This window comes from Staurois parvus, unplaced genomic scaffold, assembly GCF_062004578.1.
Source record: "Staurois parvus isolate SC_StPar_1 unplaced genomic scaffold, SC_StPar_1.0 ptg001146l, whole genome shotgun sequence".
In the NCBI taxonomy this organism is placed as follows: Eukaryota; Metazoa; Chordata; class Amphibia; order Anura; family Ranidae; genus Staurois; species Staurois parvus.
Genome location: NW_028318942.1, coordinates 2160605 through 2187482, shown reverse-complemented (window position 1 = coordinate 2187482; position 26878 = coordinate 2160605). Strand labels below are relative to the sequence as shown.

The window sequence follows — 26878 nt, the reverse complement described above, 5'->3', positions numbered from 1 at the left end:
AGGCCACGCTATTCGTGAGTCGGCAGGACTATGGGATGAACGACGTCATTCCTCTGTTGCACGTCCTTGAACAAATGCTGTTAACAATGGCTGGTCAGGGTGCGGTAGACGTGGCGCACAGATCTCAACGCCACATGACCCCTGTGGGGGCAGGACAGGAAGAAGAGGAGGAGGTAGAGGAGGACATTTGTGCTCAGGAATTATTGAGTGAAATGGGTGGTTTTTCCACTCAGCGGACAGGAGTGGAGGAGCAGGAGCATCTGGTAGAGGAGGAGGAGGAGGAGACAGAGGACCCAGACGCACCGTGGCAGTATGCTGTGGAGATGGAGGCAGGGAGTCCCTCGCATTCCTTGGCACAAATGGCCCATAGCATGCTCGGTTGCTTGCGTAGCGACAGCCGAATAATAACCATCAGACAGAGGGATGACTTTTGGCTGTCCACCTTGTTGGACCCTCGCTACCGTTCCAAAATGGTGGCCTTTTTCACACCTGCTGAGAGGGAGGCCAAAATAACGTACTATAAAAACCACCTATGTAGTCAGTTGGTCTCTGCCTTTGTGCGCCAACGTCCATCCTCAGACACTGTGGGCCCTGTGCGCTCGCGTTCCGCTGCCATGGCAGCAGGGGAGGGGTGGGGTGGTAGGAGCAGTGGCAGCTCCACCAGCAGCGGCTGCCTCAGTCTGCAGTCGATGATGAGTAGCTTTCTTCACCAGCGCAGTGAGGAAACTACTAACCAGCCGCAGCAGCAGCAGCAGCATCAGGTGGACCTGGAGCAGGACCTCAAACAACAGGCTTGGGCCTACTTGGACAGCACCCTGCCAACCGAGGTAGACAATCCCCTTGACTACTGGGCAACGAAACTTGACCTTTGGCCCCAACTAGCTGAATTTGCCCTTGAAAGGCTGTCATGCCCGGCCAGTAGCGTGGCATCGGAGCGCGTGTTTAGTGCGGCAGGAGGTATTGTAACTCCGCGGAGGACACGACTGTCCACCCAAAGTGTAGAGAGACTCACGTTTGTGAAAATGAATCAGGCGTGGATTAGTCTGGATTTCAAACCACCAGTTCCTGACACAACTGACTAAATCCGCCATGAATCATGCCTCAAACATGTGCCACTTTGAGGTCTCCTCACACACTGCTGGTGTGTTGAATTTTTTGACATAGGGTGCTGGCAGATTATGGGCCTCCTATAGCTGCTGCCAGGCCCCTAATCTGCCATAGGCCCCTATATACCGCTTCCTCATGCTGCTGCCAGGTCCAGAGTCTCTCATGGGTCCCTGTACGGCCTCCCATTGCTGCTGTCTCCATCGCCACACTCTGCCATGTGCCACTTTCAGGTCTCCTCACACACTGCTGGTGTGTAGAATTTTTTGACATAGGGTGTTGGCAGATTACGGGCCTCCCATTGCTGCTGCCAGGCCCCTAATCTGCCATAGGCCCCTATATACCGCTTCCTCATGCTGCTGCCAGGTCCAGAGTCTGTCATGGGTCCCTGTACGGCCTCCCATTGCTGCTGTCTCCATCGCCACACTCTGCCATGTGCCACTTTCAGGTCTCCTCACACACTGCTGGTGTGTAGAATTTTTTGACATAGGGTGCTGGCAGATTACGGGCCTCCCATAGCTGCTGCCAGGCCCCTAATCTGCCATAGGCCCCTATATACCGCCTCCTCATGCTGCTGCCAGGTCCAGAGTCTGTCATGGGTCCCTGTACGGCCTCCCATTGCTGCTGTCTCCATCGCCACACTCTGCCATGTGCCACTTTCAGGTCTCCTCACACACTGCTGGTGTGTAGAATTTTTTGACATAGGGTGCTGGCAGATTATGGGCCTCCCATAGCTGCTGCCAGGCCCCTAATCTGCCATGGGCCCCTATATACCGCCTCCTCATGCTGCTGCCAGGTCCACAGTGTCTCATGCCATGTGCCACTTTCAGGTCTCCTCACACTGCTGGTGTGTTGAATTTTTTGACATAGGGTGCTGGCAGATTATGGGCCTCCTATAGCTGCTGCCAGGCCCCTAATCTGCCATAGGCCCCTATATACCGCTTCCTCATGCTGCTGCCAGGTCCAGAGTCTGTCATGGGTCCCTGTACGGCCTCCCATTGCTGCTGTCTCCATCGCCACACTCTGCCATGTGCCACTTTCAGGTCTCCTCACACACTGCTGGTGTGTAGAATTTTTTGACATAGGGTGTTGGCAGATTACGGGCCTCCCATTGCTGCTGCCAGGCCCCTAATCTGCCATAGGCCCCTATATACCGCTTCCTCATGCTGCTGCCAGGTCCAGAGTCTCTCATGGGTCCCTGTACGGCCTCCCATTGCTGCTGTCTCCATCGCCACACTCTGCCATGTGCCACTTTCAGGTCTCCTCACACACTGCTGGTGTGTAGAATTTTTTGACATAGGGTGCTGGCAGATTATGGGCCTCCTATAGCTGCTGCCAGGCCCCTAATCTGCCATAGGCCCCTATATACCGCTTCCTCATGCTGCTGCCAGGTCCAGAGTCTCTCATGGGTCCCTGTACGGCCTCCCATTGCTGCTGTCTCCATCGCCACACTCTGCCATGTGCCACTTTCAGGTCTTTCACACTGCTGGTGTGTAGAATTTTTTGACATAGGGTGCTGGCAGATTACGGGCCTCCCATAGCTGCTGCCAGGCCCCTAATCTGCCATAGGCCCCTATATACCGCCTCCTCATGCTGCTGCCAGGTCCAGAGTCTCTCATGGGTCCCTGTACGGCCTCCCATTGCTGCTGTCTCCATCGCCACACTCTGCCATGTGCCACTTTCAGGTCTCCTCACACACTGCTGGTGTGTAGAATTTTTTGACATAGGGTGCTGGCAGATTATGGGCCTCCTATAGCTGCTGCCAGGCCCCTAATCTGCCATAGGCCCCTATATACCGCTTCCTCATGCTGCTGCCAGGTCCAGAGTCTGTCATGGGTCCCTGTACGGCCTCCCATTGCTGCTGTCTCCATCGCCACACTCTGCCATGTGCCACTTTCAGGTCTCCTCACACACTGCTGGTGTGTAGAATTTTTTGACATAGGGTGCTGGCAGATTATGGGCCTCCCATAGCTGCTGCCAGGCCCCTAATCTGCCATAGGCCCCTATATACCGCCTCCTCATGCTGCTGCCAGGTCCAGAGTCTCTCATGGGTCCCTGTACGGCCTCCCATTGCTGCTGTCTCCATCGCCACACTCTGCCATGTGCCACTTTCAGGTCTCCTCACACACTGCTGGTGTGTAGAATTTTTTGACATAGGGTGCTGGCAGATTATGGGCCTCCCATAGCTGCTGCCAGGCCCCTAATCTGCCATGGGCCCCTATATACCGCCTCCTCATGCTGCTGCCAGGTCCACAGTGTCTCATGCCATGTGCCACTTTCAGGTCTCCTCACACTGCTGGTGTGTTGAATTTTTTGACATAGGGTGCTGGCAGATTATGGGCCTCCTATAGCTGCTGCCAGGCCCCTAATCTGCCATAGGCCCCTATATACCGCTTCCTCATGCTGCTGCCAGGTCCAGAGTCTCTCATGGGTCCCTGTACGGCCTCCCATTGCTGCTGTCTCCATCGCCACACTCTGCCATGTGCCACTTTCAGGTCTCCTCACACACTGCTGGTGTGTAGAATTTTTTGACATAGGGTGTTGGCAGATTACGGGCCTCCCATTGCTGCTGCCAGGCCCCTAATCTGCCATAGGCCCCTATATACCGCTTCCTCATGCTGCTGCCAGGTCCAGAGTCTCTCATGGGTCCCTGTACGGCCTCCCATTGCTGCTGTCTCCATCGCCACACTCTGCCATGTGCCACTTTCAGGTCTCCTCACACACTGCTGGTGTGTAGAATTTTTTGACATAGGGTGCTGGCAGATTATGGGCCTCCTATAGCTGCTGCCAGGCCCCTAATCTGCCATAGGCCCCTATATACCGCTTCCTCATGCTGCTGCCAGGTCCAGAGTCTCTCATGGGTCCCTGTACGGCCTCCCATTGCTGCTGTCTCCATCGCCACACTCTGCCATGTGCCACTTTCAGGTCTCACACACTGCTGGTGTGTAGAATTTTTTGACATAGGGTGCTGGCAGATTACGGGCCTCCCATAGCTGCTGCCAGGCCCCTAATCTGCCATAGGCCCCTATATACCGCCTCCTCATGCTGCTGCCAGGTCCAGAGTCTCTCATGGGTCCCTGTACGGCCTCCCATTGCTGCTGTCTCCATCGCCACACTCTGCCATGTGCCACTTTCAGGTCTCCTCACACACTGCTGGTGTGTAGAATTTTTTGACATAGGGTGCTGGCAGATTATGGGCCTCCCATAGCTGCTGCCAGGCCCCTAATCTGCCATGGGCCCCTATATACCGCCTCCTCATGCTGCTGCCAGGTCCACAGTGTCTCATGCCATGTGCCACTTTCAGGTCTCCTCACACTGCTGGTGTGTTGAATTTTTTGACATAGGGTGCTGGCAGATTATGGGCCTCCTATAGCTGCTGCCAGGCCCCTAATCTGCCATAGGCCCCTATATACCGCTTCCTCATGCTGCTGCCAGGTCCAGAGTCTGTCATGGGTCCCTGTACGGCCTCCCATTGCTGCTGTCTCCATCGCCACACTCTGCCATGTGCCACTTTCAGGTCTCCTCACACACTGCTGGTGTGTAGAATTTTTTGACATAGGGTGCTGGCAGATTATGGGCCTCCCATAGCTGCTGCCAGGCCCCTAATCTGCCATGGGCCCCTATATACCGCCTCCTCATGCTGCTGCCAGGTCCACAGTGTCTCATGCCATGTGCCACTTTCAGGTCTCCTCACACTGCTGGTGTGTTGAATTTTTTGACATAGGGTGCTGGCAGATTATGGGCCTCCTATAGCTGCTGCCAGGCCCCTAATCTGCCATAGGCCCCTATATACCGCTTCCTCATGCTGCTGCCAGGTCCAGAGTCTGTCATGGGTCCCTGTACGGCCTCCCATTGCTGCTGTCTCCATCGCCACACTCTGCCATGTGCCACTTTCAGGTCTCCTCACACACTGCTGGTGTGTAGAATTTTTTGACATAGGGTGCTGGCAGATTATGGGCCTCCTATAGCTGCTGCCAGGCCCCTAATCTGCCATGGGCCCCTATATACCGCCTCCTCATGCTGCTGCCAGGTCCACAGTGTCTCATGCCATGTGCCACTTTCAGGTCTCCTCACACTGCTGGTGTGTTGAATTTTTTGACATAGGGTGCTGGCAGATTATGGGCCTCCTATAGCTGCTGCCAGGCCCCTAATCTGCCATAGGCCCCTATATACCGCTTCCTCATGCTGCTGCCAGGTCCAGAGTCTGTCATGGGTCCCTGTACGGCCTCCCATTGCTGCTGTCTCCATCGCCACACTCTGCCATGTGCCACTTTCAGGTCTCCTCACACACTGCTGGTGTGTAGAATTTTTTGACATAGGGTGCTGGCAGATTATGGGCCTCCCATAGCTGCTGCCAGGCCCCTAATCTGCCATAGGCCCCTATATACCGCCTCCTCATGCTGCTGCCAGGTCCAGAGTCTGTCATGGGTCCCTGTACGGCCTCCCATTGCTGCTGTCTCCATCGCTACACTCTGCCATGTGCCACTTTCAGGTCTCCTCACACTGCTGGTGTGTAGAATTTTTTGACATAGGGTGCTGGCAGATTACGGGCCTCCCATTGCTGCTGCCAGGCCCCAAATCTGCCATGGGCCCCTGTACCGCCTCCTCATGCTGCTGCCAAGTCCAGAGTGTGTCATGGGTCCCTGTACGGCCTCCTATTGCTGCTGTCTCCATAGCCACACTCTGCCATGTGCCACTTTCAGGTCTCCTCACACTGCTGGTGTGTTGAATTTTTTGACATAGGGTGCTGGCAGATTACGGGCCTCCCATTGCTGCTGCCAGGCACGTAATCTGCCATGGGCCCCCGTACCGACTCCTCATGCTGTGACGTTGCAACAAGGTGGAATTCAACCCTACATATGTTAGACCGCCTTTACGAACAGCGAAAGGCCATCACCGATTTCCTGATGTTAAAAGCGGATAAAGGTACTCCCTGTGTAACTTAGATGTCAGCCATTGGCAGCTCATGCGTGACACCTGCGCTTGCTCAGGTCCTTTGAGGAGGCCACGCTATTCGTGAGTCGGCAGGACTATGGGATGAACGACGTCATTCCTCTGTTGCACGTCCTGGAACAAATGCTGTTAACAATGGCTGGTCAGGGTGCGGTAGACGTGGCGCACAGATCTCAACGCCACATGACCCCTGTGGGGGCAGGACAGGAAGAAGAGGAGGAGGTAGAGGAGGACATTGGTGCTCAGGAATTATTGAGTGAAATGGGTGGTTTTTCCACTCAGCGGACAGGAGTGGAGGAGCAGGAGCATCTGGTAGAGGAGGAGGAGGAGGAGACAGAGGACCCAGACGCACCGTGGCAGTATGCTGTGGAGATGGAGGCAGGGAGTCCCTCGCATTCCTTGGCACAAATGGCCCATAGCATGCTCGGTTGCTTGCGTAGCGACAGCCGGATAATAACCATCAGACAGAGGGATGACTTTTGGCTGTCCACCTTGTTGGACCCTCGCTACCGTTCCAAAATGGTGGCCTTTTTCACACCTGCTGAGAGGGAGGCCAAAATAACGTACTATAAAAACCACCTATGTAGTCAGCTGGTCTCTGCCTGTCTGCGCCAACGTCCATCCTCAGACACTGTGGGCCCTGTGCGCTCGCGTTCCGCTGCCATGGCAGCAGGGGAGGGGTGGGGTGGTAGGAGCAGTGGCAGCTCCACCAGCAGCGGCTGCCTCAGTCTGCAGTCGATGATGAGTAGCTTTCTTCACCAGCGCAGTGAGGAAACTACTAACCAGCCGCAGCAGCAGCAGCAGCAGCAGCATCAGGTGGACCTGGAGCAGGACCTCAAACAACAGGCTTAGGCCTACTTGGACAGCACCCTGCCAACCGAGGTAGACAATCCCCTTGACTACTGGGCAACGAAACTTGACCTTTGGCCCCAACTAGCTGAATTTGCCCTTGAAAGGCTGTCATGCCCGGCCAGTAGCGTGGCATCGGAGCGCGTGTTTAGTGCGGCAGGAGGTATTGCAACTCCGCGGAGGACACGACTGTCCACCCAAAGTGTGGAGAGACTGACGTTTGTGAAAATGAATCAGGCGTGGATTAGTCTGGATTTCAAACCACCAGTTCCTGACACAACTGACTAAATCCGCCATGAATCATGCCCCAAACATGTGCCACTTTCAGGTCTCCTCACACTGCTGGTGTGTTCCATTTTTTGTCATAGGGTGCTGGCAGATTACGGGCCTCCCATAGCTGCTGCCAGGCCCCTAATCTGCCATGGGCCCCTATACCGCCTCCTCATGCTGCTGCCAAGTCCAGAGTCTCTCATGGGTCCCTGTACGGCCTCCCATTGCTGCTGTCTCCATCGCCACACTCTGCCATGTGCCACTTTCAGGTCTCACACACTGCTGGTGTGTAGAATTTTTTGACATAGGGTGCTGGCAGATTACGGGCCTCCCATAGCTGCTGCCAGGCCCCTAATCTGCCATAGGCCCCTATATACCGCCTCCTCATGCTGCTGCCAGGTCCAGAGTCTGTCATGGGTCCCTGTACGGCCTCCCATTGCTGCTGTCTCCATCGCCACACTCTGCCATGTGCCACTTTCAGGTCTCCTCACACTGCTGGTGGGTTCCATTTTTTGTCATAGGGTGCTGGCAGATTACGGGCCTCCCATAGCTGCTGCCAGGCCCCTAATCTGCCATGGGCCCCTGTTGTCGCTTGTTGGCATATTCCGCTCGTTCAGATGCTCCTTCTCCTGCTACTCCTCTTCACGGATTCCGTCAGCAGTCTTTCTTGGAATCCGTTTCCAAGAGACAACAGTTTGCGAGCACGCACCAGACGGTGCAGAAACTGAACGTCCTCCTGTCCAAGTTGCTGCTGCCAGGCTCGTAATCTGTCATGCGCCCCTGTACCGCCTCCTCATGCTGCTGCCAGGTCCAGAGTGTGTCATGGGCCCCCGTACCGACTCCAAATGCTGCTGCCAGGCCCGTAATCTGTCATGGGCCCCTGTACCGCCTCCCCATGCTGCTGCCACGTCCAGATTGTGTCATGGGTCCCTGTACGGCCTCCCATTGCTGCTGCCAGGCCTGTAATCTGCCATGGGCCCCCGTACCGACTCCTCATGCTGCTGCCAGGCCCGTAATCTGCCATGGGCCCCTGTACCGCCTCCTCATGCTGCTGCCAGGTCCAGAGTGTGTCATGGGTCCCTGTACGGCCTCCCATTGCTGCTGTCTCTATCGCCACACTCTGCCATGTGCCACTTTCAGGTCTCCTCACACTGCTGGTGGTTTCCATTTTTGTCATAGGGTGCTGTATGGCCTCCCATTGCTGCTGCCTCCACCGCCACACTGTGGCTCCACACTCTGGTTTTGGCCCCGTGACTGGCCAAATGAGTGAAGTGTGCGGTGATTCTAAGATCGACGGCACTCATCTGCATGTCATACTGCCTGACAGTATTATTTCTCTTCCCCAGCAGACTCCAAGGGCATTTAAATTAAAGGTACAGTGTTCAGCACTAATATTAAGTCTCTCTGAAGCCTAGAAACACCCTTTTTTAAGTTAAATTCACAGCGAATATATTCGACTCGAATCGAAATTTTTCTACGAATTCGCCGAATCAGTCGAATCGAATTTTTGAATACTTCGCTCATCTCTATTTATAACCAAAAATTTAATTTTTTTTTAACATTTTTATATTATTATTTATGGGGTTTTTTTCAATATACTGTCACCCTAGCAGTACAGTGTCACCATAGTGACACTACTACTTGTGGGGGGTGATGAAGATTTTTTTTTCTTTTTTTACACTGATTGCTTTTACACCCATAAAGGCTATAAAAGCAATCATTTCTCCTTCTCTCTGGCTGCATTCCTGCAGCCATTGAGAATTACTGTGTGAGCTGTGATTGGTCACAGCTTTTCACATGTTACAAGGTTGTTGTGAATAGCTCTGTACCATGTGATCTCTATGATCATTCACAGATTTTACTAGTAGTAAGCAATGATGTCAGGAAGTGACATCTTGTTTACTACTACTCATGTGATCCCTGATTGACCAATCAGGGATCACATGAATCGGGACCTCACACAGAGGTCCCGTACAGCGATCAGTCTTCCACTGTGTCCGGAGTAACAACTTGATAGGAGTTGCTGAGCAGCAATGGAACTGTTGAGCCAGATGAACAGGGAGTGGCATTGTCACAATCAGGGGTCAGGCTCAAAGACCAGTTGCTATAGCAGTGGAAAGGTTCACCTGAAACCAGCAGGATAGGTACACAGGTAGGTCACCGTAGTAGAGGAGTGGACTCACCTTAGGTTCGGAATCTAAGTACTAACCGGAGTTCACCAGAGCTCCTGATGGTGGAGATGGATTTTGCTGTGTGTTAGCACCAGGTCGCGGTCCTCAGGATCACCCCACCAGGAGGTGAGCAAGCGGAGGTCCAGTAGCATATAAGCAGGTAAGGATCAAACGGAAGCGTGGTCAGTAAAGAAGCCAAGGTCGGTAATGAGCAGTCGCAGGTTGGGATCAGGCAGAAGCGTAGTCGAGAACAAGCCAAGGGTCAATAACAAGTGGTAGCAAAATATGGATGACAGCAGAGAAGGCAAGGAGCAAGATATTGGCTGGAGAGGACAATAATTTGGCAAACAGGAAGTGCAGAGGCATGGCTTATATCAGGAAGTTCATGGGAAGAGTAAGGGGTTCAAGGTTCATGACAAACAAGGTCAAGGCAGGATCATCCAAATATTTGTCAAGGGAACTATCCACCATTCAAGGTGGCTCAGCAGGTAAAAACATTGCCACTCACTGCAGAAGGCCCAGGTTCTGACCCAAGCTCTGACAGACCTTGCCCCGAAATGCGTTGGCTCTTTTTATTGGATTTTTTGTTTTGATAGGATATTTTTTTTTTTATAGGATTTTTTGTTTTGATGGGATATTTTGTTTTGATGGGATATTTTGTTTTGATGGGATATTTTGATGGGATATTTTGTTTTGATAGGATTTTTTGTTTTGATGGGATTTTTTGTTTTATAGGATTTTTTTGTTTTGATGGGATTTTTTGTTTTGATGGGATATTTTTTTTATAGGATTTTTTGTTTTGATGGGATATTTTGTTTTGATGGGATATTTTGTTTTGATGGGATTTTTTGTTTTGATGGGATTTTTTGTTTTGATGGGATATTTTTTTTTTATAGGATTTTTTATTTTGATGGGATATTTTGTTTTGATAGGATATTTTGTTTTGATAGGATATTTTGTTTTGATAAGATATTTTGTTTTGATAGGATATTTTTTTTCTAACAAATTAAAATAATCTTTTATCCGGTTATGGTCTGGCACTGGCGTTTCTATACTTTGCTCTGTGGGAGCCTCCCCCGAGCTATTAAACTTGTTTGAAGTTTTCCTTCATCTGACTACACTTGCAAGTCTAATGCAGGCCATACATGGTTCAAATTCCGAACGATCTTTCGTCTTAAAATCGCTCGGTAATCCGATGGTGCCATCAATGATTTTGAATATCGGCTGACCAAGTCATAAAGTTCACCCCATATAACAGGCGAAACTTCTGTTCCTTCCAGGTTACGGCTCATGTGCATTTTCTTTTTGGAAAAACGATTTGACCATCATTGAGTCGAAAATCGGTTGTTTTTCACAAATTTTCCAACATGCCGATCACCGAAAAGGGGAGGAACCACGAAAATCGGCCGGTGCCATTGACCCACTAACAGAGCGAAAATTGGTTGACTCATGTATGGCACTGGGCAGGAAAGGGTTAACATCTGGGGCAATCAAAAGGTTAACTGTGTGCGGTTTTACTTGGAAGACATGCTGCTTTGTATCTCTCTGCTGTGCAGAGAGATACAAAGCAGCATGTCCAAGCTGACAGGAGAGAGACCTGTGTTATTTACACACAGGTCTCTCCCCTGTCAGCTTTGCTGCTGATCATTGAGTCCCAGCCTAGAATCGCCGGCCCGGACCCGGTAATTGACATCCCCAGCTGCCAATAGCAGCGTGGGTAGAGTGGCGATCGTGCCCCCTACCCGGAAATGCAAATCACATACTGTATATAATCATGATTTTGCGCAGTCATGCCGCCCTGTAGCAGTACTTCTGCCATAGGGTGGATGGCAAGTGGTTACGTTTAAAAAGATGAAAATGAATAAATGAAATACTATCTCTACAAGCATTGACCCATATACTTATTAAAATGTATTTAGCCTACCATTAACCCATCTGCAATTTTTGGGGTTTTTTTTCAGGATTTAGACAAAGCTGTGGTCCACCACCAATGGTCCAGAATGGAGATATCTTAGAAGAGAAAAATCTTATCTATCTATCCGGTTTGACTGTACACTATAGATGTGCCAGCTGGTACACCCTTGAAGGGAAGGCGATAATAACATGCAGGCATGGAGAATGGGATAAAGAACCCGTATGTCGAGGTATATTTCGTATTTTGAGATAATAATATATATGCATACAGTAAAGAATCCCAACTCTACTCCCACCTCCTTCTTCCTGGACTCATCTTGTAACTCCTCGGAACCAGCAGTCCTCTGATCCTCCTCCCTTCCTGCCAACTGATTGTTTTATTATAATACATACCCCCAAAACATTGAACTATGGAAGAATTATTAACAATTGGGTCTGTCTGAGACCATGTTGGTCCCAGAAATAAGAGGCGTGTGGATATCTCACAAGGCTATCATTAAGGTAGGGTCTCAGCCCATATAAGCGTTTAGATTTGAAGGCTTCTAGTCTGACACTAGTTACCAGCATGCTGGTAAATTTTCAAGAAACCTTTTTCCTTCACCATCTTTCTATCCTGTGCAACATTGACATATTCTTTGTATGTGTTCTACTCAATTGCAGCTCCTTGTACTGTGAGAACCACTGATATGGTACAAAACAACATCAGGCTGAAATACGCATTTCTAGACGATGTTAGGAAAGAAATATACTCTCAGCATTTTGATAACATAACATTCGAGTGCAAACCTGGATATGGCATTCCTGATGTGAAAAGTCTGAGGATTCAATGCTTGGATGGGGTGCTAAAATACCCAAAATGCTTAAAGGAAGGTGAGTAACAGATTGCTTATTAAATACTGCTTAATATATCTTGGTAACTGTCTATGTATTACATTCCTTCTGTGTATGCTATATTGCAGACACCTTGTCTAAGGCCTCATGCACATGGACTCAAAAAGCACACCATTTAGAGGAGTTTGATATTTTTTTCCACCTCTAAATGCACTTGCATGTTAGCTAATGTACCCATGCACATGCAGACTAGGTGGATCCCTTTGAGAATGTGCGCGTGCACGAAACATGTTAGGGAGGAGCCTACCTGCTGACGTCGCACCGCCGTGTCCATGTGATGGTCCGGCGGCCATCTTTGTAAGTGTTTTTTATCCATTGATGATTTTATGCTCCACGTGGTTACTATCTTTTTAATAAAACATACTACACTCTATGATACTGTCTCCGGACTTGGTCTATGAGCTTGCCCTCTAGGAGGAATCCCTTTCTTTGGTTCACTGTGGGCTGGAGATGGAGACTTGGCTACTCTACTTTTGATTGTTCATTTGGTGCATCACTGGCTTCTGGAGAGATCCCACCTTCAACCGGGTCACCGGCAGGAGGAAGAAGCAGGAACACCCCTTGGTGTCATTCCACTCTGGGCTTGCTTGCTACTTACGTCTGGTGAGTGCATTATGGTGGAGGTGCAGAGCAGAAGTCACAGAAGTCACTACATTTTGATGATTTGATCACATCACTATTTTCGGGACTATTATGATATTTAGAGGACTTATTTATTTTCATTTGTTATACCGTCCATTTTGTTTCTTCATTGGAGTATTCACAATTCCGTATTTCTTTTTTATGATGTTTGCTTTCTCTTTTACGATCACACTGCTCATCATTGATTATAACACACATTTTTATTAGCGCTGCACATTGATATTATAGTGTTTTGTTTTGGTGGAGACAGAGGGTTTGCCACGTTGTGCTAGCTGCTTTATTTTTTCCTTTTTTTGTCTTGCTCTCACCATTTATTCTTTGATTAGACATTTTTGTGCATTTTAGCTTTCGGAGGCAGGAAAAAATGGCCCAAGTACACATTCCCAGACAGCATTTTTGCATTTTTTTCCACGCAAATGGGCATAAACACTCTTAAACACGCATAAATGTGCGCTCTTATACATTAATTTATTACAGTGAATAAGTACATGAATATTCTAGACAATAGATATAGTTTGCACTTGTAGCACTACTACTGCAAAGATTTTGGGTCCCGTATAGTCCCGCACAGCCCGGCAACAAGCATTTTCAGGCAGACTTGCATCCGGGAGTCATCAGTCCTTGAGCTTTGTTTTGTGATTTTATTAGGGGAATTTGAACTGGGATAGGGTTAGGGGGTATAGGATGCCCAATGGAACCAATTAACTGAGGACAACTTTCTGGATCTATTTACAAGCCTCCACTGCAATACAACTTCTGTTGGAGAGCTAGCCAACGTCTCCTAGTCATACCACCCCAGACCCCAGATAGACTCCTCTACTCAGCTGTCTGGAGGTATCCCTGAGCAGGGGATCTGATGCCTGTCACTTTAAGAGATTAGACAGTCCAGTAGGTGGTGAATCTGGTTTCCCACCAGAGAGCTCCTTCCCCTATCCTGTCCAGGGGGTGCAGATCTACTCCCTTAGTCCTTCTCCCGTGCATCTGGTGGATTCGTGGCTGCTACCAGGCCTTCTAGCTGGGGGGGGGGCTCCTTCCCTGCCATACAAGTGGTCCTCTGTCAGGGGGCTGGTGAAGTCCCAAGTTTTCCACCTTCCCAGCTCCACTGCCTGTAGGTGAGGCATCCTCTCCATCTGGGCCCTCTCCCAAGCTCCTGCCTTTAGCCTCATATCTTCTCTCTCTTCCACCTGAATTCTCTCTCCTCCAACTGAGCAGGCTCAGCTACTCTTAAAGGCTGTCCCAGCCCCAAGCTAACCCTTCTGTTTGGGATTGGCCAGGATCCTCTAAGAGTACAGATCAGCCACTCCTAAAATCCAGCCACTGCTTCCAGACCTTTCTCCAAAGTTCTAGAACAGGGGGAAATTCAAGAGGTCTGGTTTGCAAAGCCTCTAAGCTCTGAGCCAAATTCAACCCTGCTAGCTATCACACCCAGGCTGCTACTCAGCCCTCCTAGCTAACAGTTGAACTAGAGCTCCCCCTAGCTAACTAGGAGGGCACTACAGAAGGGAGTTGCAATAGTCAAAGCAAGAGATAACAGGAGTGAATGAGTATCTTGGTGGTTTCATTGGTTATTAAGCAGCACATTTTGGAGATGTTATGAAGGTGACACGTGATTGGATTTGGGGCTGTAGGTTCAGTATTATGAATCAATGAAAGGGGCACATTTATACAGAGGCAGATCCTGAACTGTTGTTTTCTTTAAAGCCTTCACTCATTGCGGATCAGTAGCAACAGCCCTTTATGGGCAAGGAACCAGTAGATATCTTTTCTCTCCCTGTGGAGCTGCTCCCAGCTCCATGGCCTGCAAACACTACCAGCCCTCCTGGCTTCTCAGAAGATCTCCTGGGACAAGGATAAAGGGTTGACATGTCCTTAGAAATTTTGATACATTTGGCACTTTTTCCCCTTGTGTGTCCCAGAGAGTGCTGCTGTACTCACTTTTTCCTCTTTGCTCCCTGCTGCTCCAGGCTTTGATCCCATTCATGCCTCACTGCTGAATGTATCCTCCTGAGCCCAGCCTGGAGGTTGGCCTCCCCCTGGACCTAGGGGACCCCTCCTAGGTACCAACAATCTCCTCAGCACTCCATCGTCCACCTGACTCTCCCATATTTATGGGCCAGTCCACCATTCCACCAGGGCCTCCAAACCTGGGATTGGCCAGACCCCCATGAACATGCATCTCCACCTCCAGTGCCATCCAGTGCACTGTGGATAAATGCAGCACTGCACATCACACCAATGATATGGTATGCATGGGTCACATTGAAATCAAAGTGTTTTCTATTTGCCCTAGTGCTGACTGGTATTGATCCAGCTTGGAAAACAGCCAGTTACCACACATAGTGAGAACGGATTTGTAGGGGTTGATTTATTAGCCATGAATAGACTGTGCACTTTGCAAGTGCAGTTTCTCCAGAGCTTAGTCAATGAGGTGAAGCTTCACTTTGCAAAGAATATCCAATCACATGCAAGAAAAAAAAACAAAAAAAAAACTGCATTTTTGCTTGCACATAATTGGATACTGTACATCAGCAGAACTTCCCCTCATTTACTAAGCTCTGGAGCAAATGCCCTTGCAGAGTGCAATTGCACCTGCAAAGTGCACAGTCGATTTGACTTTAGTAAATCAACCCCTATATGTATTATAGATAATACCATTTCCAATATTCTGATGATATTTTTGTAAGGATATTGTTTTGGTTCTGGGTTTCTGTATAATACAACAGCCAGAAATGGCCTTAAATTACATTCGATACAGTAAAGACGCCGTGATTGAAAATGGACAAACAGTTGTATTTGAATGCGCTGAAGGAATGGTGCCACTTAACAGCCTGGAAAGCAAATGTGAAAGTAGACACATAAATTACCCAAAATGCGTCTCTACAAGTAAGTTTTCAATCATTTTAAATGTTTTTTTACTTTTTACATTTCTCTTTTTGACTTTTAAACATTTCAGTTCATTAAAAATCACACAGACTAATCCCAGGGAAAAAAAAAAATGCAGGGCAAAGCAGGTTCACTCAAAGTGGAACTGAAGTCCACCACACAAAAAATACTCAGAGGAAGAGGTTTTGTTTTTGTTTTTTGTTAGCAGAAGTGACTTTGTATTTCCAGTAGCAGGTAGGGATAATCAGAAGCATAGTCAGTAAACAAGCTGAAGGTCATCAACGAGTGGTCGCAAAGTTGGGATCAAACAGAAGCGTAGTTGAGGAACAAGCCAAGGGTTCGTAACGAGTGGTAGCGAAGACAAAGATGGTAGAAGGAGTGGGAAGGGCGAGATATTGGCTGGAGAGTGGACAATAATCTGGCAAACAAGTGCAGAGGCATGGCTTTAATCCTGGCTCACTCTGGGTATGGCTTTGAAGTCGCACTACCGCAGTGTGATTTCAAAGCCGCTAATCAGTCCAACTCCATGTGTCAGTTTGCCAACATCTGTGCAACTTCATAAACAAATGTCATCGCAAGTTGTTTGGGTCCCTCAGCAGCACACCTAGCTCCTCCAGCTTTCCGAGTGCCCCCCTAGCAAACCACTTGCATTTACTCATGCAGGTTTAATTCCAAGCTGCCTCGTGTGCATCTATTGACACACAGTGCGGCTCGAACCACCCCTCACTCCCTCATCTATGGATTTGATTGACTGAGGCTAAGGGTTTTTTACCCCAATGCAGAGAATAAATTTAAGTAGAGGTTCAACATTTTGGATATTGTAAGGGATCATAACCCCTGTCAGATTTTTTTTTTTTTTTGCCATCTTTGTCCCATTGTGGCAATTTCCTTTCACTTCCTATCCCATACCTAAACAGGAATAATGGGAAATCCCTGAAAATTAATGGAATTCCTTGGGGACCTCCAGGTCAGCGGACCCCATTGGGTGTCCCCATTGGAAGATATCTCCTTTATTAGTGTTCTGGGGACAACCCAAAATCTGGGATTTTCTTTTACTTTCAAATAGGACAAATAGAGAGGCCGAATCTCCCTAACAGGGGCACAGACAGCAATAAAAACTGATGGGGGTTCTAATCCTCCACTCTATAAAAAAAAAAAGGTTTGTAAGCCCTGGACCCTTTTGAGAACGTGCATAGCACGAAACGCGTCAAGGGGGGCTACAGCACATCTAAGCCACCTGTGGGTGGCCAGCACTTATATTGCGGTCAGTACTTTTTTCTTTTGATTTTTGACTTTTACTTCAAAATAAAGTCTTTTATGCAGTATCACGCTATGTGATGTCCTTTATTTGGCTCTTTATGAGCGCCACCTTTTCAGTACCAAACTTAAGGAGGGACCCTAGAGCTGCATAAGTGTCTGAGGAACCAGGGAATTTGGCCATGTTGGACGTTTAGCGAGAGCGCAGCCTGACCTGTGATCCAAGGACCCAGATGTACCTGATGAGAGAGGAATTTGCTTTCATGCGTACCTTAAACGCACTTCTGGTGAGTGCGTATTTCACTTATTTCTTGTTCACCTGTGGATCACTCATCGTGGTTTGAAAAGGAGATACGACAGAATTTGTATATCACACTTTTTGTGTGATTTTGGGACAATAAACTGAACCTTAATTATGATCTAATAAGATTATTAATTGCACACTTTTTTTCAATTCATGTTGATATAGCTTTATTGGCATTATTAGCGCTGCACCCTTTTCTCTATATAAAAAAAAAGGTTTGTCTTTAGTTATACTTTAAGGTAAAAAATCTTTAGCCTTTACAATCACTTTAAATAGCATCTAATTCGTTCTGTATCTGCAACCACAGGAAACATGTCAGAATCATCATCTCATTTCCTCAAACTATACTTGACCTCCTCCCAGCATTAATATACATCTCTACCTGGATATTCAGACAGTAAAGGCGATGTATGAAATTTGCTTCTGTATGAATATGCCCCTGGTTGGTGGGTGAGTGGACTCAGTGGGTTAATGTTGATGCCACGTCGTTTATCCGAGGCCCTATAGTTACTAGTAATTACATCTCCACTAATCGGTAATCACACTGTTTCTCACAAACCCTAAAAATAATCTGCAACTCTAGTGAAAACTATATACAGTACTTAGCTTTCTTTTAGCTTGCAGGTTATGTCATAACTTCCAAGAATTGGGCTAGCCACCATAGATAAGGAGAGATATTTTACATCATCAAGGAAGTCCTATATCTGTAGCACTACCCTTGTGAGGGCCACTGTATGGTGTACCCCTAAGCTTTGCTCTGCACATCCAGGCAACAGGTATTTCTCACACAAACTTGCATCCAAGAGACAGTAACCAGTCCATGGGATTGGTTTTGTTGTTTTATTAGGGGAAATCAACTTGGATAGGGAAATAGGGATTATGAGCTGCCCAGTTGGCTCGAATCAATGAAAGGGGGACACTTTCTTACTATGTACAAATGCAGATCCTGAACTGTTGTTTTCTTGAAAGCCTTCACTTGTTGCAGAACAGTAGCAACCGCCCTTTATGGACAAGGAACCAGTAAACCCTCAAAAATCAGCTTAACTTCTCATAACTACATGCAGATATCTTCTCTCCCCCTGTAGAGCTGTTCCCAGCTCCACAGCCTGCAAGTACTACCAGCCCTCCTGGATTCTCAGAAGATCTCCAGGGACAAGGATAAAGGGTTGACTTGTCCTTTGAAAGCTTGATACATTTGGCAGTTTTTCCCCTTGTATATCCCAGACAGTGTTGCTGTATTCACTTTTTTACTCTTTGCTCCCTGCCGCTCCAGGTTTCGATCCCATTCATGCCTCACTGCTGAATGTATCCTCCTGAGCCAGCCTGAGCCCAGCCTGGAGGTTGGTCTCCCCCTAGACCTAGGGGACCCCTCCCAGATACCAACAATCTCCTCAGCACTCCGTCTTCTACCGGACTCCCTGTCAACCTGACTCTCCCATATTTATGGGCCAGTCCACAATTCCATCAGGGCCTCCTAACCTAGGGTTGGCCAGACCCCCATGAACATGCATATCAGGTATCCACCCCTTCCTGCTGACCGATTTCTGGAAGGTTCTATGGCCAGAAGGAGGCAATAGAGCCACAACCTGTTGAGTCATCCAGCTGACTTGCAATAACCTGAGTTCAATCGCAGACTCACTGAATGATTTTGCCTATAATACTGTACACTATTCTGGTAGCACACTAGAGGGTGCTACATATCATTTTCATATGGAGGGTTTAAAATCTTTAAAAAAAACCTGAAAAGGTGAACTAACAACCTACACCCTCCCCACTCCCCTCCCGCTGCACTTACCTCCATGGGTGGTTGAGTTTCACTGTTTATGGAGCCCGGTGCAGTGGTTCTGGGGTTTGAAAACTGTACTGTTCTTCCTCTTCTTTCCTTAGGGACCCCAGGATGGATCAGAGTGGTTCTGATGGTCATGTGACAACCAACCACTTAGATTCATCTCTTAAACTCCTCTCTCCAGCCCTGTTGTGAAATGGGAACATTTTGGCTAATATACACAATGAGGAAAGCATTCAGCGAAGGTATTCCAAGTATGAAACACATGTAGGTTGGAAGCCTGGATACTTGAGAGATCACCCGTAACATATGCCTTGAGTGTTCCACCACTGCTACTTTCAATGGCCACCATCTCTGGACTCAAACTATTTTTTCTTTTATTTGTTGTAAATGTAGCCCCTCCCCTGAAGGTGTCGCTGTTTATTGGGTCCCTTGTTCTTGTGCCCACAACTCTGGACAAAAGCCCCCACACACTCTGACACACCTGTTTGGTTGGGGAATATTTATTGCATATGCAGGACCCCAAAGCCAAAAGAAATGTGAGACAGCAACAATATTACTGCAAACAGTTAAAAAAAATAGCAATGAATATATTGCAAATAGGAGAACAATAGAAAAAAAACCACTATAAAGAAAACAATGAAATTGGTATAGAGGACAACCCTATACAGGGGGCAATTCTAACTAGGGAAAATTACAGCACATTAACAGTTCAGTAGTCTTTAATATACTCAGTACTGCTGGCCAGCTCATTGGAGCCCAACTCTTATGTTGAAGTACTCAGGATAATGTCCTTTTAACCACTTGCCGCCCAGCCACTGTAGATATACGGCGGCAAGGCAGCACTCGCAGGCAAAACCATGTTTTAAAACGTGTGTTTTGTAAACAAATAGGGGGCGAGCGGGAGGCGCGCCGCTGCCCTATCTGTCCCGCCGATCACCGCCGCAAATGTGAGTCGCCAGGTCACAGCCGGTCCTTAGCGGCTGTTTCCTGGCGATCGGCGGCAAACAGTGACAGACAGCACAGCTGCAATAGCTGTGCTGTCTGTCACTTCCCTGTCAGCTCGAGGATGAGCTGATTGAGAAAGAACAGTTTCTCTTTCCCGATCAGCGGTGTCCCGTCCAGCACACCCCCCCACCCCCTAGTAAAACACTCCCCTCACTCCTATAACCCTTCCCTGCAAAATAAAGTTAACCCCTTCCTCCCCATTGCCATTAGTACAGTGTCAGTGTTTTTTTTTTTTGCACTGATCACTGTATTAGTGTTTTTGGGGATGTCAGTGACCCCAAGTCAGTACCCCCCAATGTCAGAATGTCTGCCACAGTCCCGCAGTCCCGCCATAAGTCCCTGATCGCCACCATATTTCGCTGATCGCCGCCATTATTAGTATAAAAAAAAAACTAAAAATCCCAGTATCTTTCCCGCCATTTGTAGACGCTATAACTTTCACGGAAACCAATTAATTTACACGTATTGGGTTTTTTTTTTAGCAAAGACATGTCGCAGAATGCATTTTGGCAGAAATTTATGGCTAAATTTGATTTTAAAATTTTTTTTCTGGACATGTTTTATAGCAAAAAGTCCAAAATATTGTTTTTTTTTCCTCAAAATTGTCAGCCTTTTTTTTTATAGCGCAAAAAATAAAACCCGCACAGGCAATCAAATACCACCGAAAGAAAGCTCAATTTGTGGGGAAAAAAAAGATGTAAATTTCATTTATGTATCGTATTGCATGACCGCGCAATTGTCTGTTAAACTAGTGCAGCGCTGTATAGCAGAAAAATGGCGTAAATTGCAGTATCTATACCATAGTTTGTAGACGCTATAACTTCCACACAAAGCAATCAATATACACTTATTGGGATTTTTTTGACCAAAAACATGTAGCAGAATACATTTTGGCCTAAATTTATAACCAACTTTGAGTTTACTATATATTTTTGATAGCTGAAAGTAAAAAAATAGTTTTTCTTCAAAATTTTTGGCCTTTTTTTGTTTATAGCGTGAAAAATAAAAAGTGCACAGGTGATCAAATTACACCGAAAGAAAGCTGTATTTGTGTGAAAAAAAGGACGTAAATTTCGTTTGGGTGCAGCATTGCATGACCGCGCAATTATCAGTTGAATTAGTGCAACGCCGAGTAGCAAAAAGAGGCCTGGTCATTAAGGGGGGTAAATCCTCTGGAGCTCAAGTGGTTAAACATTGATGATGGCACTGATTCTGGTCCCTTTTAAACACTGATAAGGACACTGGCTCTGGTTCCATTAAGCAATGAGAAAGGTACTGACTCTGTGATACTTGTAGACAATACGGTCCCATTTGTCAAAATGTAGTGAGGATATGTCCTGTGGTCTTTCACCAACTCCTGTGTCAGCAGGTGATTCTCTCTCTGTTCACTGTGTAAAGTGCAGCTAGTCAGTGTCCATAGCATCCTTCCCCTTGGTCAGGAAGTGGGCTCCTCCAATATCTGTGGCTCTCTCTAATGTCCCAAAAAGTCTGTCACAGTGCCTCTCTCTTTTAGGTGCAGTGGTCAGCAGTCAACTAGCGGCTGAGGGTATGTTAAATATCATGACACTTATATTATTTAAGTGTCTGTCTTTAGGCGTTTGAGGCAAAGTGTTCTAGTGCCAGGCTGATTTAAAACAGTGTGACTTTTATTTAATTCACACTTGGCATCAAAAATGAATACAAAAGATAAAATAAAATACAGAGTAAAATATAACAAAAGTTGTAGATTATGGAAAAAGAAATAAGCTTTGGAGAAATGTCTAATCTCTTGCCTGTTCTATGACAAGTGTTTCAGTCTTGGCAAGGAAGACAACAGGTGTATCAAGGCTTTGCAGGCCTTAAATATGTCAGTGCGTGTCAGCTGTATAATGTCTTGATGTATGAGTGTGAGTGAGTGTATGTGCCTTTCTATCTCTAAGGCACATCTTATATATATTTTACCAGACCAACCCACTAAACAGTTATTTCCTAATTCAGTGTTAGCTAAATAAGTAAAACCCTTATTTGTACTTCTTCTAAACTTATACTCTTAGTGTCCATATATGTAAACCTTCTAAACTTATATTCTTAGTGTGACGTTATCTGCAAACCTCTTAGACGACAGAAATACATGATACTGTAATATAATATACAATGGCTTCACATATCTTTAGCAAGGGACAATGTTCACATAAATGCATATATCCAACAATAATTGATACTAAACTTATCACACACTATTCCTAACTAATAAATTGATTATAAATAAGCATCCAACTAACTATATTATAGATTAGACATGATTTTCTTTATAAAAGACATATCCTTTCTTTGTTCTACTACATATCAATATCTTTTTGACATTCCAGTTTCTATTCTTAAGAGAAGCTTATGACCTGCTGACCTCTTAGACATGAATATACCATGGTTCATCTTTAACACCTGTTTTCCAAAGCTTCATACACACGCTAAGTTAAAATTACTTCTCAATGACTTTGCTGTCATTTTGAAAGATATGAAAAAATACAGACGTCTGTTTTATGATGAATTAATTTCTACAATATTCCCCCTAAATATAATTTATCATATAATATTATATATACATTCATACTTCATTCATGGCCCAACTATACACACTCTGAATCAGTTGTTCCAGATGCACCATTTTCTATAACCAGGTCAGTTAGGTCAGAGGTAACCTTCCTTCTAATAATACCTGACAGGATTTTCTCACCTTCTTTCATTTGTTTCTTAATCAATTTGTAAAATTGTTTCATTCTAATCATAATACAGATTTGAAATAAAATACATAAAATCATAATAATAAATATAATAATTAATGGGTGTAATAATATATTTCCAACAGCTGCTGTTACTGAAGTTTTTCCCCACATTGATACAGTATTTTTAAATTTTGACCACCATGAACGACCTGAAAATTCAGACCAATCATGTTCTATCTCTAGTAGATTTCCTTGTTCATGCTTAAATATTATTTCTGCTTTCTGAAGTTCTTCAGACAAAGCAATTAATAATCCCTTATCCTTTTGTATGATCTCTGCCCATTCCTTCCATGGAAACTCATCTACTTGAGATATATTATATTGTATAGGTAGAACACTCACATTTTTCATAAGTATATTAGTTAAATTTACTCTAATTCCATTTAAACTAATTCCTGTAAGATCTCCTTCTATACAATACAAGCCTCGACTCAGGATATCTGTATGTGTGCAGGATAGGAAGAAAGCTTTAACTGTTTCAGTGTCTGTCATGACTTGAAAACAGACTTTCCTCTTTCCTACAACAGTGACTAGGTCAAATGAAGTTTTTACTTTTTCTATTCTTGCTGTACATAATGAATGATTATGAAAACAAGAGTGAAAAATACTTTTGTCCTGATTAGGCAAACATATTACTTTTGATTGAAAATGTAAACAAGAAGATAAATCTAGTTGTTCTGGTTCAGATGTATTAGTATCCAAAGCAAAATCTACAAACTGTAATTGATAATATAACAACTGAGTATTACTAACTGGCAATCCTAAGACTGTAATTGGAACTAACATTTGTTCTTTCCCAGCTATGGGAATCATTGAGGTACCAAAGCATTCATGTTGATTACATCCTACCCATTTATTTACCCATAAATCTGTATGATTTTTTGCAAATACATATTCATTAGGTAAACTTTGCAAAAGACTTAGAGGAGTTATTCCACTTTGGAATGCTTGTGCAATTATTTTAAAATTGGTAGAATACTCTGTCTGTATTTCTAGACATGTTCTGGCTATGTGGGAATGTTGTTCTCTGTCCATTAAATTCAAAGTAACATCTTGTAAGTGGACTACAGCTGGGCCTATAACCGTAGCTGTCTTCATTAACATATTTTCTAATATTTGATTTACATTTCTTTGAACTTTAATACTTTTACTACCCACTAAGCCCGCTGTTTCCAGATCAGACTTTAATGTATTAATATCCATACTATTGGTAATACTTCCAATAGTACCAACTCCACCTAAAATTCCTTCTACGATACCTCGTTTATTCCTATTGTTATTTTTATTATTAGCTCCAAACCATTTATCCATACCCAATTCCATATTAATTAAGTATTCTTGACATTGAGGATACTTTGATGAAGTTTTCCATTCAGAAACATTAAATTTCCAAAGTATAATCACAAAATGTCCTTCTCTTAAGAGATGTCTGGGTTGGAAATGATTAATTTGAAATGGACTAGAAGGAATACATTTTTCATCAGTACACTTAATGTTCTTAGGAGATGAAATTATAACATTTGCAGTATCACATTTCATTGGATTATTTTCTAATGATATGCAACATTCATATATGCCTCTGTCATTAAGATTTGGACTACTGTGTTGATAAATAAAGTTATTGTTAGTCCAATCTACATTTCCAAGATTACTCTTACGAATTATATTAGTAGAACTATGGAAAAGACTACCCAAAAATTCACCATTTCTTTTCCAAGTTAATAGGGAATTTTGAGGTAAATATATTTGTGTAGTACATATCAAATTTAAATCATCCTTTCCTTCAATAATTTTAACAGCTTGAGGAGATACTTTTATATCTGGAATAATCAAGTCTTCAATTGAAATAGTCACTCTCACTTTAACGTGAGCTGAACCTCTTGTTATTTGAAAATCCCATACTCTAATTACATCTCCTTCTTCATCTCCTGTAATCTTTAAGTGTTCAGGATCCATAAACTGCAAATAATATTGGGTCAAAAACCAAATATCTGTTTTGGATCATCCTACAGAAGAAGAACCTACTCTATCTCCAGTTACATCGCCAGTCCAAATTGTAGACTCATTTCCTTTTAAAACTATGGACCAGAATCCCATCTCAGTTAAATTACATTCATATGTACCAGTTTTATTATTATGTACATATGATCCTTGCATTTTTGTAAACTTTGTTTTAGATTCTATTCTAGCTTGTATTTCAATAGAGTTACTATGAAGAAAATAAAACTGCATACAACAAGTAGCTCCATGACCTATACAAGCAAGTCCATACAAGTCTACGGCTGTGTCAATGTCACTGTATCTTGGAAAATGTCTCTTGTTTCTGGATAAAGGCAATTCTCTTTTATGCAGGGTTTCAGACTTGTTCTTCTCTGCTGGGCTGGAAAAAGTCATATAAGTTTTTAGGAATAAAAATGTCATTAATGAGAAAAGGAGTCCTGTGATGACGAATTTTCTCCTTTTAATGTTCTTCCTTTCTTTTCAATTTTCTGATGTTGTCAGTATTTCTTTTTGGAGTTTGATGTTCCTCCATATTTGATTATCAGATGTCATTTCTGCAAAAGAAATGCAGTATCATTATCTTGGCATAAACAGCTTGCATTGATCAGTGTGAACCCATATTTTTTGTTGTCTCCGTGCATTTTTAACAAAATTGAGAGGTCTTTGGACTTGTATCATTACACCACGTGTGTCCAAAATTTCAAAAGGACCTTCCCAATTACTTTGCCACGGCCCACTTTTTCTAAATGTTTTAATCATGACTTGTCCACCTTTCTCAAATTTTGAGGAGTGTGGAAGGATCATTTTCTGCATGTGAGTAGCTGCATGTGGCAAAATGGCATTTAGATTGTCTTGCAACATCTGTAACCATTTGGTTTTCTCAATTGCTTCTTTCTGCGGAGTTGACAAAAAACACGGTTCATGTGGAAAAACAAGCGGCATTTTTCTACCTGTCATCAGTTCAAATGGACTGTATTGTGTAGATGAAGATGTTGTACTTCTGATACTCATCAGAACAAAAGGTACGGCATCTACCCATGTATGTCCTTTGTCTAACAACATTTTAGCAATTCTGGATTTGATAGTCCTGTTCATTCTTTCCACAATACCTGCAGATTGCGGATGGTATGGAACATGAAATCTTTGCTGGATTCCCAAAATTTTACACATTGCCTGCATTACTTTACCTGTGAAATGAGTTCCACGATCTGAACTGATGTCAATTGGGATCCCCCAAGTTGGAAAAACATGATTAATTAACATTCTTGCAGTTGTTAGTGCATCGTCTGTGCGTACAGGTAAAATCTCAACCCATTTTGAGAAAACATCAACAATTATGAGAGCATATTTGAAACCATTTTTTCCTGTTGGTAATGGTCCTGTATAGTCAAGTTGTAATGTGGACCATTAGCTGGAGGAGTTCTTTGTAAAGGAGGTTTCTGTCCTTTTGGCCTGGGGTTCACTTGAGCACAAATAAGACAAGATTGAATTACATTGTCTGCAGTCTCATCCATTTTTTCCCAGAAAAATTTCTCTTTGAGAATCTCTAACAATCTCTGCTTACCTACATGGCCTAAACTTTCATGATTGTATTTTGTGAACTCCACTTGTAAATGTTTTGGTATGACAGGACGCAGAACCCCGTTACAGTCATGAAACAAAATCTTGTTTTCAAAAACAAAGGAAGATTCTGTATCAACCTGAGAAGCAGAAAGGGACGGGTCCTTTTTCTGTTCTTCTGCAAATGAGGGGATCTGTGTATCTGTTTTTCTGACTGTGTTTACTGAAACTACTTCAGATGGAGTCTCTGACTGTTCATTAACAGCTGCTTCTTTTGCTAATGTGTCAGCTATCATATTTCCTATGCTCAGTTCATCATTGTCTTTCCTATGCGCTGGTACTTTAACAATTGCATAGGCACAAGGGTTTATCCCTGCTAGTGCAAAAATTGACTCTAGTATCTCTCTGTGTGCTAAAGCTTTGTTTGAAGCATCTACAAAACCTCGTCTTTTCCAAATTGGAAGATAATCAGTAAGAGAACGCACAACATATGAACTGTCACTATAAATCACTAGCGGACCTT

The 26878-nt window shown here is 45.0% G+C and overlaps 1 protein-coding gene and 1 pseudogene across 2 annotated transcripts in view; one reads left to right on the top strand and one right to left on the bottom strand.

The window, feature by feature from the left end:
• LOC149439234 (coagulation factor XIII B chain-like) overlaps positions 1 to 26878 on the top strand; it is a 95925-nt gene that overhangs the window by 53530 nt on the left and 15517 nt on the right. For both annotated transcript variants that reach the window (XM_089659296.1, XM_089659297.1), the window contains exons 8-9: positions 11309 to 11491; positions 11922 to 12131. In XM_089659296.1, coding sequence (XP_089515422.1) covers positions 11309 to 11491; positions 11922 to 12131 — 393 coding nt within the window. The remainder of the gene's footprint in view (positions 1 to 11308; positions 11492 to 11921; positions 12132 to 26878) is intronic.
• On the bottom strand, positions 22587 to 26018 carry LOC149439235 (uncharacterized; annotated as a pseudogene).